The 13,120-nt window shown below is 37.5% G+C and overlaps 1 protein-coding gene across 1 annotated transcript; it reads left to right on the top strand.

The window, feature by feature from the left end:
- The first annotated feature begins 8,167 nt into the window (after positions 1 to 8,167).
- On the top strand, positions 8,168 to 12,370 carry LOC149019862 (integral membrane family protein). Its single transcript, XM_089147852.1, has 5 exons — positions 8,168 to 8,445; positions 9,368 to 9,722; positions 10,953 to 11,023; positions 11,985 to 12,083; positions 12,194 to 12,370. Exons 1-5 carry the CDS (start codon positions 8,197 to 8,199, stop codon positions 12,302 to 12,304), a joined length of 885 nt encoding a protein of 294 aa, XP_089003978.1. The 5' UTR covers positions 8,168 to 8,196; the 3' UTR covers positions 12,305 to 12,370.
- Positions 12,371 to 13,120: the final 750 nt, after the last annotated feature.

Here is a 13,120-nt window from a genome sequence, read left to right as displayed (position 1 = left end):
TTCGGCATATATCGATGGACCCTAGTAGCTTAATAATCTAAGCTAGCTCTAACATCTTTTACACAGACGACAGGCCTGTTGCATATTTTATTTATATAATAATGTGTGTGTGCGCCCCCCTCCCCCCCTCCCCCCGCTTTACTGAAAAACTCAGCCTGGGTCTTTCGATTAGTCCTACGTTTAGCGATCCCTAGCTTAAAAGTGATCATCACTTCCCAACCAATGGCAACAGCCATGCTGTAGCCAAAAGAAAAGAAAGAGTGAATTAAGTCGACGAAAGCTGCTAGCGGACATTATATATATATATATAAACAATATAGGCAAAAGCAGACCCTGGGAACGAGCAATGGATCGAGGAGTGTTAGTAGGAGAAAAAAAAAAAAGAGTACATGGGGCCGGAGTTGGTGGGGAAGAGATGAGATGTTTTCAAATATTGCTGCTGCTGCGTCGCTCGCGCAAACTCCGAGTCCCACCTAACTTTCTCTCTTTCTCTATTGCTTTCGGCAGTCGGCACCGTCGCTTAGAAATAAACAACCCAACCCCTGCCCCTGCCCCTGCTCCTGCTCCTGCTCCTGCTGCAATCAAAATTCAAAAGTACTGCATGCACTTATATATTTTTTTATATATGCATTCCAAATGCCAAAACATATAAACACAGACACGTATTTATTTGTTCCTTTCTTGTACAGGAGCTAGCTAGCTACATGTCATCTAACTGATGAAAATCCCATCAATGCTTAAAGTACAAGTGGACCCTGCAAAAGTAAAATAAAGTACAATTGGAGGTAGACCTTAATGCATTAATTACCTTCGAAGCTCATCTTTGTCATGGAAGTATAATTGCTTACATTAAAATAGAGTGTCTTTTTTTCCCTAAAAAAAGATAGTGTGTTAATTCTTTTTTAAGCTAAAAAGAAATACATAGACTGTCAAGTTTCATTGCATCTAAGTACAAAGGTATATGATCACATCACAAGTATATATTCATTTATTCTTTATGTAGATGCTTATAATGGAGTCTCATTTTTGTTATTTATGCTAAAGTTATAATTCATACCACTCTTCCATAAACATGACCGGTCTTTTTATCATAAAATATGATTAGACGAAAGTTAGATTAAAAAAATTCTAGACATTTGATAGTGGAGATGGTTAAGTACTCCTCGCTCGCACATGTGAAAGCATCAAAAGAATTCAAATTGATCAAACTTTAAGATTATATAGCATCAAATTAAAATGTAGCTTTGGCATCTGAAAACCAACTAGAAATTAAGAATCTATATTTGGTTTTAATGTTTGAACGAACCAAGTTCAGAGTTAATACGGCTGTGATGATACTGATACCATGTTGGAGTACAGTTTACATATATATAGCATGCGAAGGGGCCGGGATACCAGCAGCAATTCATCAAATATTGTTCCCTTGGTGGTTGTTGGTTCACACATTGCCGATTTGAAAGGGAACAGAATGAGAGGGACCACTGCCCTCGTGCTCCGGAACTGATCAGGTTTTATCGATCTTCCAACAGTAACATCTAGCATTATTAGGAGTTAATTTCATGTCGTTTTTTCTTCCTTTCCTCACAACTTTCCTTAATTGTTGTGACCCAAAAAAAAAAAAAAAAAAAAAAACTTCTGCTCCATTGCTTTGTCAATTTATAGTACGGAATATGGATTGAATCCTATTACTCTATTTATTGAGCAAAGCTTTGCTTTCTGCCTTTCAGCCTTTGTGGACTGGATTCTTTACTTGTGACGCTTCCAAGTTCCAAGTTCCAAGTTCCAACACCTTCTCGTTTCCTCCTTTTATTTCCTTTGTTTCCTCCATTTTCCTTGACAACACTTTCAACGCTTTGAGTCATGATTTTCAGGTAGGTAACCATCAGGTCTCAATGTAAACGTGTCTGTGTCTTAACCCAAATTGTTAATTATTAGATTATTAATAGATAGATAACGAGGGATGTGTTGGAAATGACAAACGAACCGAAAGATACGACAACCTCCGGAGTTTAGGTAATAAAGCAGGGAGGCTGAGTTGTTGCAGACGTGAATGAATGAATGAATGAATGAATGAAAGAGATATGAGCGTGGGAGTTTTGGCCAACTAGGATTTATAGATATGACTGTGGCCAGTTCAATTCACTTTAGTTCAAAGCAAAAGAAGAGAGGATGATGGTGAATGATGATTGCTCCCACAGATCTACCAAAAAGAAAAAGAAAAAGAAAAAGAAAAAAAGAGAAAGAAAATGAAAATGAAAATGAAAATGATTGATCCCACAGATCTAATGCTTTGCGGCTGCCCAAGTTGTAAATTAATACCCAAATCTCATTGTAACCCCCCAATAACCCGATTGCAAATGTGCATGTCTTGAAGCTATCTGTCGTGTGGACGGACGACGATGATGATGATGATGATGCTGCTGTTTCTCCTTTCGGCTGCAAAGTCAAATATTTCGGCTTTTCTCTGCTCTCGGCTGTTTCATGCTCTTTTATTCCCTCCCCCTAAAAATCCAGGCAGAACAACCTCAACCCATGGTGCAGGGCACCTTCGCGGCTTCATCCCCCACAAACTGCAAGGCACTAGCGAATCATCTAAACCAATTCTTCTCCATGGATGGAATCAACCGAGCTGTTTTCCATAATCAGCTGAGACCCAAAGAATCAAATATCAACAACCTGAACTATTATTCGCCCAACTCCTCCTGCCTGGACTAGTACAACAAGGGCATCGCTCAGTGCCTTATTCCTCAACCAAAAGGCTTCCTCTCTGGACTTAGACTTACACCAGCCTTATACTGCTCGGTGCCAAACCTCATGAAACTGTTTTGGCAGCTAATTCCACATGACAACCATTCACCATTTACTACTTCAGCTACTTAAAAAAATCCTTAACTGATAATGTTCTTCTCTGCAGGTTGCAACTTCATACCCTCCTCTGTTTTCATATTCTTTTCTGTGCTACTGAACATTCCTTTTATCATCTTGAAAAAAACTTCACCAGCAAAATGCCCCTGACAATTATAGCCTCTCCATGTCAAAGGCTTTTTCCTGTGCCCAATTCCGCCTCAGGTAATTGAAACTACAATCTTAGTTCATTGTATCAGATTTCCATATAACAGGCCTTCATAACAATCCAATTGACTCCTCAATAACTTGTGAAAAGTCAAGATTTGTGGAGTTCCTCTGATGACAGTTGAAGTATTTCATCATCAGGCATCAGGATGGCCACCCATCCATGCCAAGATAATTCATCCCCAAACAAAGGCCCTGCACCAAGACATGATTTACAAACATGCACTTGCATCTGACATAAACAGTGAACACTAAAGTACCATTATTATGGAAGGATCAGAAAGCAACTGTTACTCATTCTCACAGATACACGGACGATCAAAAACGCACCAAGGATTTGTACAAAAATTATTTAAAGCAAAGCAAGGATGCCAATGTAGGAGTAATATCCAGGTTTACCCTGAGCTTTGCCTTGTTATACTGCTTTCAAGCATTCTTCAGATTCTTTGTGAACTTTTAATTGCAATTACAAAAAACTCCCATTCCCTCCATTCTATTCAACAACATGTCATATTTCTACATTGATGATGACTGTTTACATAAACAGTGAACACTAAAGGACCATTATTATGGAAGGATCAGAAAGCAACTGTTACTCATTCTCACAGATACACGGACGATCAAAAACGCACCAAGGATTTGTACAAAAATTATTTAAAGCAAAGCAAGGATGCCAATGTAGGAGTAATATCCAGGTTTACCCTGAGCTTTGCCTTGTTATACTGCTTTCAAGCATTCTTCAGATTCTTTGTGAACTTTTAATTGCAATTACAAAAAACTCCCATTCCCTCCATTCTATTCAACAACATGTCATATTTCTACATTGATGATGACTGTTTACAAATGGTCAAGAAACACAGCACAGTAACTACCTGCAGCAACATAGTGGATAAACTACCCAACCCAAAATCTGCAAGATTTCCTCTCTTGGTGACTCCCATTGACCGTGCTATCTGTCATTCTCTGGTGGAAGGATGCTTTTGCTTGCTCTTCCGATGGTATTGCGAATTATTTCTTGACCACACCAGGCTCTAAGGCATCTGAATTTGCCCATCATAACTGATTAAGCAATGTCACGACACTAAATCAACAGCCATCAACAACCCCCCAACACATGCAGGCCCTTACAACAAATGGCTCTGCACTTGGTACCAAATCATGAGGGCATAGCACAACACACAGACCCTTTGAACACCCAACCTCTTCACTTTGATACCATGTTACGACCATTTACTCCCAAAACCTTAACATGTTAAGGGTCACAAGAAAGTGTATCAGCAAAGATCAACATAGTGAATTAGCCATGTCAAAAACATAAAAACATTTCCCACCCTGGATGTTTGGCAATGAATGTGGTTCTCTCAATCAAACACAGCCCAAGTAAATAGCGGTTGGGTGGATATCGTTACAGAAACAGAATAATACAGTTCCAATAATATGGCACAAGTAAGTAACGTGAAACTGAAGAACTGTAGATATGAAACTGCACTCCGCAATGAAATTTAACTTATATTCATCTGAACACTAGTGAATTTGATGTGAAGTGATGGACCGGACATAGTTGTAATGGTTAGGCAGTATGCTAGCACTGCAACCCCCGCCACATTCCAAATCTGAACACAATATTCTTTTTTCCTTTTTTCGCAATAATTATTAGTCTGCAAAAACAGCATCAGTTAACCATCCAATATTAAGCAAGGGCACTTCATTTTAAAAGCAAGTTACTGACGAACCAAAACAACTCTTTCAGCTTGTTTAAAGGTGAAGATTCTCTAAAGAGCCCACTTGGGAAGGGAACTTTTAGTGGAGCCTCAATATCTCTCATGCGGTAATTAATGTGGGGCCAAAATTTATGGGACAATGTAAATCCGGCTCCTTGGCCATATGTTCAGTTTCTGCACTCAGAAATTATCAAATGGAAAGATATAGGTTTTTAAAATCGAAGACCATGGAAGAGAGTAAACCAGTAGTCTGTGTAATGGTTGGCAAGCATTTACCTACATAGGAAATGCAAGCAAATACAGCTCCACCTTATCCCAACTAAACTGGATCGGCTACATGGATTGTTGTGCTTCAATAAGGAGTCTCTAATTGCCAACAATGTTTAAATTTTGAATGCTTCTTGGACTCTTTTAGAAATGCACCATTTATATATGTAAAATATAATGGTGTAAAAAAAAATCAATTGTGGCAAGTTTTCTGATTCTATCTTTTTTCAACAGAAAAACTCAAAGAAAAATTATATACACCCTTATCCCAACTAAATTGGATCGGCTACATGGATCCTTGCGCTTCAATAGGGACTAGTAGGGAGTCTCTAATTGCCAACAATGTTTAAATTTTGAATGCTTCTTCGAGTCTTTTAGGAATGCACCATTTACATAAAATATAATCAATTGTGGCAAGTTTTCTGATTCTATCTTTTTTTAGCGGAAAAACTCAAAGAAAAATGATAAACTTTTTTTGAAATTCAAATGAAATGCTCAAATAAATAACGTTCTCTGTGCCTATCAACCAAGCAAATCAAAGCTGTCAAGGTGTTGCTTAGGTTTCCGGCTCTTTCTTAGGTTCAAAGCTGTTAGCATGCCGTTTGTTGACACTTCATTAGTTTGCATTAACTCATACCTATTCTTTTGTTTCTTTGATAAGTATACTTATATTATATCCTATTCACTGTTGTTACATATTAATTTTATCAAATTATGTCATTGCACCATAATTACTTGAAGACTCACGAGACTTAATGGTTTGTGAGTGTGATGTTAATTTAGTTTGTATAATGTCTCAGGTTTCTAGTTTAAATTCTTCTTTTTTTCTTTCAAAAGAACGTAAATAATCATTAACAAAAGCCCCCAAAGGGAGAGAAGAGAACATACAACAGGGGAAGAAAAGAAAGAGGGGGGGGGGGGGATTTTACAAAAGATCACAGATCAAGTTATTAAAGCAAAGATCATCTGACAGTGACCAAGGAGCTTAGCTGAAGAAATGGCCAGAAAACCAAAGGCAGGAAGCTGAGGACCTCCAAGTAGAGGGAAAAAAATTTTAAAAAAGGAGAGGATAATCAAAGGGTACCTTTTACAGGGTCTTCTCTTCTACCAATGGTCCGTGTAGACATCCTGCCCCCGTGGACACCATTTCACAATTGGAAGTGGTTTGCAGTGCCATTTATGACGCTCAAGTTTGGTCAGCTCATCAAGCCTTACTAGTGGACGGGGATCACTTGTAAGAAATCTTAAAATGTAGGGGGTGTTCAACAAATAGTTTCAAAAAATTGGGGCACTAAGCAATTGGGCCATACTCAGGTGGTGTACAAGTAAATTCCCCTCATGTAAATTTATCAATGCTATACATAGTCATATATTGAACACCTAGCTGCCCATCCAACGCGTTGTGTCGCCTGGTTGCCTTGAAAAATATGAACAAAATGAATAACCACTAACATTTGTGTTAATAATTTTCCACCAAATTCCCTCTTTCCCCCCACTTTGGTGGTCTCTGCAGTTCTACCAGTGAAGACCGTGGGCTGTGCATATGCTGTAAATTTTCTGGTTCTATATTCAACTAATGCTCTAGACTCTAGTCCCCAACTAAGCTTCCCAACATTTTTGTAAAGCCATACAAATATTGTACACTCCAATTATACTCTTTCCTACGATTAAAACAATACTCTCATTTCACAAAAGACTACTTTAATTTCAGACATAGAGAGTTCAGATACTGACCTTCAGAATTCAGCTTTCTGGAAACCACATGCAATGGAATTGCCCTCCCAAGTAAATGACTTCAGGCCCAAATATTGAGTCTGCTTATGTAGGGTTCCAAGAATGATATCAACAAAAGCAACACACCCCGAACCAAAAATAAATAAATTATAAGCATATATTGCAGAATGAGTACCCAAACAGAGTCACCATTTCAATCCTAAAGTCAAATTTAAACCTCAGGGTGACCCAAATGACTCCTCAAATTTCAGTCCTCTGCTGGTGAAACAACTACCAGGTGGCAATAACAGAAACATGGTTGATACAAGAAGTAGTATAGCAATTGTTCAATTTTATCAAAATCATAGCTCAAGAATAAGGAAGGGAGGGAAAAGTGGAGGATCCTAGATAGAAAACAAGGTTCCAGAACACAATTTAAGGGGAGAAAAGCATAGTAGGAGTAGATATGTAGCAAAATATACCAACATACGTCTCAAGGACTTAAAAACTCTTATCGGGATTACTTGCTTTTCTCTGGCTATTAAAGGCATCAAATGAAATTAAGGATTGAAGAGGAAGACAAACCCAGAAGTTAGGAAAGCAATCAAACACAGTAAAGTTTTTAATCTCCATTTTCTTTTCAAAATGCAAAAAGAAAGCGGGGAAATGGATACGAAAGAATTGATTACAGCTTCAAATCCTTTACGGGCTCAAGTGAGAACTGAGAACCAAAATACTATACTGACATTGCTTGGGTGTCGGAGTCATTTTTCAGAGGCAAGCGGCAACCCTACCCCTAAATGAGTGTGCTCTCTCATTCCGAATTCCCACAGCCTCCTGTAGCAGAGCCGGGAAAGCGACGCGTCCTATACTGTGCCCCATGCGGAAATGGAGCAACAGAGACTTTCAGAATCCAGGAAAAGGCCACTGCAATATCCACACATACTAAATTACTAATTGACAAAGCCCACTCACATTAACAAATCAGGTATTGAATGCTTTGGATGTTTTGAAAACTGTAAATATATAGATAATCTTTACCAAAAAAAAAATTAAAAAAAAAATAAAATATATATATATATATATATATATATATATATATATATATATATATTATATATATATATATATATATATATATATATATATAGATAATAAAAAACGAACTGAGGGTCTTCCTAATAAATTGAGTAATTCAGGGAGTTGACATTAATATTAGGCTTAATTTAAGTTAAGGGGAGGTGGGAGTGAAAATTTCTCAAAATTCAAGACTGGAGAAGAGAAATTTGCGTACGTGGCACGTCTACCCAACTAAGCAGTGGTTAGTGGTTACACGTCAACATGTGATATAGGACTGATGAATGGATGAAGACCATAAATTGTTTTCATCCAGTGCATCGTCACTCACTCTTCAATTGTTAAAATGGCTTCGCTCCTTGCTACAGCTACCGCCTTCGTTGTTCCTTCGAGAGCTCAAATCTCACCTATCCGCAAAGATATTTATCGTTCGAGGCCTTTCCTTCGTTTCGGTTACTCATCGTCTAAGGTGACATGTCGAATTGGATCCGTGAAATGCCAAGCTCTTGGAGAAACCTCTCAGACTTCTTCCAATCCAACAACTTATCAGGGAATTTACGGTCCCTGGAGTGTTGAGCCCGCGGACGTCCGAGAGGTATTTGTTGTTTCTGATGATTCGTTTTCGTTTTTTACTTCAGTTCCTGTTCGCAATTAATTACTTCGTGTATTCGGATGCTCTCGATCTTTCTCTACTGTTTTGGTTCATTTTCCCCGTTTGTACTACTTATTTGAGGTTCAGATTGGTGAATCGTGAGCTAACTCTGAATTTCATTTTTGCTAATCGTTGATTAATGGAGCTGACGTTAAAGTTGGAATTGGCAGCGAAAAAAATAATTTTATGTAAGGTTTGCTTTTGTTTTTAACTTGCTGTGGGATCACCGATGAAATTTACATTTGTTTAGAACACATTTCCTTTCATTCCAGACACTTGTTGATTCCTTATAAATCCCCAATTACCGCGAGAACTATGAGATGGACAAATCGAACCTGTCAACTTGCTCTTCACCTTAGGGTACTCTTTGATTTGATGTTTTTATTTAGGCTCCATTCAGATAAAAACCTTGTGAATGGAATTATTTCAGGCGAAAGTAGAAATAGTTTTTAGCGTCAAAAAGTTCCTTTAGAAGGGCAGATCCTTTAGAAGGGCAGATACTGTAAGTAAACATGCTTGAAAGGTTTGAAGTTTCAGTCTGTCAAATTGGGGAAGCATACTAGCTGAAGTGCTTGCAAGGATGACCAACCAAAAAAGATTGATGATAGTCAGTCATGAATTACCCTATACTGAGACTGAGGAGTATTTGCCTGATAAAGAGATAAGGAAAAATAACCATCCATCTAAACCCTAAACCTGGTCATAACTTTTTTTACATAGATCTTACTGCTGAACTCATGGGGATGAGTCTTAACTTTTGCACTCAAGTTCTCTCACCATGTATAGAAATCATCGGTCTGTTGTTTGATTAGTTGCAGTTTGCTTCTGCAGCATTTTCATATGACCATTGTTTAGTTTATGACAGGTACTACTGTATAGAACAGGTTTAGTGACCAGCACTGCATCATTTGTCATTGCGGCTTCAACAGGTTTTGTACCATCATTTAGGGAGATTGTTGAGCCATATCTTGATTTCTTATATGCACTTGGAGCTGGAGGACTGGGATTATCACTGTTCTTAATTCACATATATGTTTCCGAGATTAAGCTTACCCTACAAGCATTATGGGCACTTGGGGTTGTTGGATCTTTGGTAGCATATTTAAACCTTGCCCAGCCAACTGGCACAAGCCTGACTCTATACGTCATTGACAATCCAACAGCAGTGTGGTTTGTTGGGCCTCTCTTTGCAGCTCTCACAGGACTTGTCTTCAAGGAAGGTAATGCTTATCATCTTGTATTATTTTCATGATGGGTCAGTTGAGTAACTGTTTTCCTGGTATGAGAGCTTTACAAGTTTGGCATATACATAGACATATTTCTTCAACTCTTTTGCCGCATGAAATCCTTGGAAATGTAAATAGAGATTTTTTTTCTTATAATTTATAAATTATCAAAAAGAAAATTGAAGAGGAAAAGAATATCACAGCATCAAGTAGCAATAGGCAATAGCAATGGTGGCAGTTTTCCCTTTGCCATTTCTGATCCTTACAAAATGATCGAGAAGTACAACCAATTCATCCCAGGAAATCTTAATTGAACTCATCAACTTTACAAGGTAACTGGCTGGTAGCAGTGCTGTATACGGGGCAAGTACCAGGGTTTTTTTTTTTTAAATACCATAACTGAGCCAGTGAGGGAGCAGGATGTGTTAACTGCTAATTAAATTTTTGTTGATTTTGCAACTCAGTCAGGAAATTGTTTGAAAGTTCAATATCGTCTTTTGCAAAATGTCACTCATGAGATATCAAAATTTCCATGCATTTATCGGGCATCATAAAGCAATTCCTTACCCCCCTTAGCTATTTTGGGATTCTGATAGTGCCATTTTCTGGAAAGTTTAGAAACTGAACTGTTCTGTCATAGTGAAAATTGTTCACTCCCCTTCCAAAGTAATGAGTAGATTATTCAAAAGGCTCTACACAATGCAATTTCTAGGGTTCCTATGCATGCAGTGAGGGTTACTGCCTTTGATTTTTTTTTATTTTTTATTTTTAAATTCAGTCTTTTGCTAGTCAATTATTGCAAGTATGGTAAAAATTTAGCACAATGGTAATTGATGTGATTCTGTAGAATTTGAATATTCAGTACATGATGTTCCTTTTACAAGCCATGGGGAAGTCTCAGAATGATTAGGTTTGGAAATGCACTGGGATTGAACTCTCATTAGTATGCCAGGAAAAGAGTTACTCGACTTCAAAATGCATTGGGATTTCTAAACTGTTTCATTCACTCAATTTTCTTTCCCAATTCATCTCTTGGACAATATGCACAAAACTTTCCATCTAAAGAGAAATCTAATTGGATTCCATTATTTACTTCTAAGATACTCTCTTGGCCATCAATTGGTTATTACTGGCCAAAAGCTGGTAAGGGGTACCAATTCACCAAAAAAAGAACCAAACAATCTCATAACTTATTTTTTACATGAACAAGTGATGATCTTGCAGGGCTCTGCTATGGAAAGCTGGAAGCTGGTGTCTTGACTTTCACCATCCCCACACTTCTTCTTGGGCATCTGGTACTTTTCCCCTGATAACTCTTAGAACATATTTATTTCCCTCACCTGCATTTAATCAATTAACTAACTAATGCAGTCTCAGAGGTTGCTGAAGGTGATTTTCTCCTGGCAACATCCACAATGGCAGGGAAACAACCGAAATTAAATTAATTTGACCAATTTTGGAACAGACATTTGAAGGTTTTTGAATAACAGAACTGCATTTTGATAACAAAGCAGTGCTACACATGGCGCACATACATAAGTACCTGATAAAGCTTTGCACAAATTGGGTGGTTTCTTAGAATTAGAGATATGCTAGAATGAATTTGAGTTCATAGTTCCTGGTTTGCAATGGGACTCTCATCAATCTTGAACTAGATAGCATATTGGAACCTCAACCGCCATTCAGAGCAATCTTGTAGCTAAGAAACCAGAGCTCTAGACAGTGCTCAGTGTTTTGTTACCTGAGAAAATAGATATGTATATATGTTGCAAGATATATAAGAACCTTCTCAAATTATACCATAGAAAGTAAACTCCAATCATCATCCCATAAGAACAGGAAATGAATTAGAGGAAATCTAGTTAAAACACTGGACTGTGACAACCCAGATTTGGCTGCTCAACCAACTCAAAGTGGATCGCTCATTTTTTTGTCTTCCTCACCTTTTCAGCCTCCAAACCTAGAAGAGACTGGCCCATATGATAGGGCTGCCTTGTTCCTATTCTAATATAAAAGGTTCGGTTACTGCAATGACACCATTGAGTTGACGATTGAAAGCATCCTACTTTTGATGTTGGGTATATCAGACAACCACAATCACCATGCAGTTGGTAGATATCTCCTGCAGCTGTAGAAAATTTTTCACAAAACCTGTCAAATGGAACCTTAAACCTCATTATGACATTAACATGTAGATTGTAGACTTTTGTTTCTACACTTCTAACACTCATGGGGGGCCTCACTTGGAACTTGCAGACCGGTTTAATGGACGATGGAGTGAAACTTGGTCTATTGGGTTTATGGATGGCTCTCTATACTGTATTTGCATCAAGGAAGTTCAGTCAGCCAATTAAGGTTCTTTTTTCGTTTAATTGAAATGATGTCGAATGTAAAAATTTCACTCAGCCTAATCTTTTTAGTCTCAGATTAATATTGATTCTTAATTTTCTTTTCATGTGTTCAAGGATGACATTGGTGACAAATCAGTGTTCATATTCAATGCTCTTCCTGAAAGCGAAAAGAACACTTTACTTGAAAAACTAGAGCAGCAAAAGTTTGGCCAGAAGCTTAATTAGAAAGTACAATGAAGCACCCATTAAGTTTATTATATCAACTAGAATGCAACATCAGCTCAGTACAAAGATCATCAGGGTATGTATACTGACATTATTGCTTGCCAAATTATTTATTTACATCATGTTTGATCAATCAGAGCTGAGTGGAAGGCAAGAATCCATTTAGCCGACCCCATTTAGTTGGGACAAGGCTTGTGTTGTTTAATCAATCACTATAATTTCCTTTATGTTCAGTACCTGCTGCAAACCTGGATTTGTTGATCTGTTTGCATCACAATATGCTCTTTGGTCATTATACAGATCTCAAGCAAAACTGGCTGCTGCATATATCAAACATGTCAAAATCATGACCTACATACTTCAGATTCTGTGCTCATTGGCTTTTTGTAACTTTTATACATGAATGGTTGCTGATAATATAGTTAGTTCTAGTGCCTCATCTTAATGTTAGCAACAATCTTAATATTTGTAATACTTCTTCCTGCTTTTGATGGGTAAAAATCAGTTGTGGTTGTTCAACTTTATGTTATCATGTTCATCATAGACTCGAGCTTATAAAAGTTAATTTCTTTCTTTTTCTTCTGTTGGACAAGTCAACCAGTGGATTAATTGACTACTCAAGTTGTTTTAAGTTAATTGAAGCATTCAGTTTTCATACGAGCCATTGTAAATACTTTTTATCAAGCAAAAAGACAAAGTTCTAGTGAGGTTTGTATGAAATAAAACCCCCATGATATGCTACAAGATTAATTTACCACATTATGCTGGAATCAATAAATTGATTAAATAAATAATCACCATAAATATTATGGCATG

This window comes from Hakea prostrata, chromosome 3, assembly GCF_041222555.1.
Source record: "Hakea prostrata isolate BN-2017 chromosome 3, UWA_Hpros_2, whole genome shotgun sequence".
NCBI classification, from domain to species: Eukaryota; Viridiplantae; Streptophyta; class Magnoliopsida; order Proteales; family Proteaceae; genus Hakea; species Hakea prostrata.
This window is presented reverse-complemented; position numbering and strand designations above follow the sequence as displayed.

Excerpts from the sequence above, each read along its gene's own strand:
- LOC149019862 (XM_089147852.1), top strand. The coding sequence starts at position 8,197 with ATGGCTTCGCTCCTTGCTACAGCTACCGCCTTCGTTGTTCCTTCGAGA. Across the intron at positions 11,024-11,984 it reads CACTTCTTCTTGGGCATCTG|ACCGGTTTAATGGACGATGG; the intron begins GTACTTTTCCCC and ends TGGAACTTGCAG. Across the intron at positions 12,084-12,193 it reads AGTTCAGTCAGCCAATTAAG|GATGACATTGGTGACAAATC; the intron begins GTTCTTTTTTCG and ends CATGTGTTCAAG.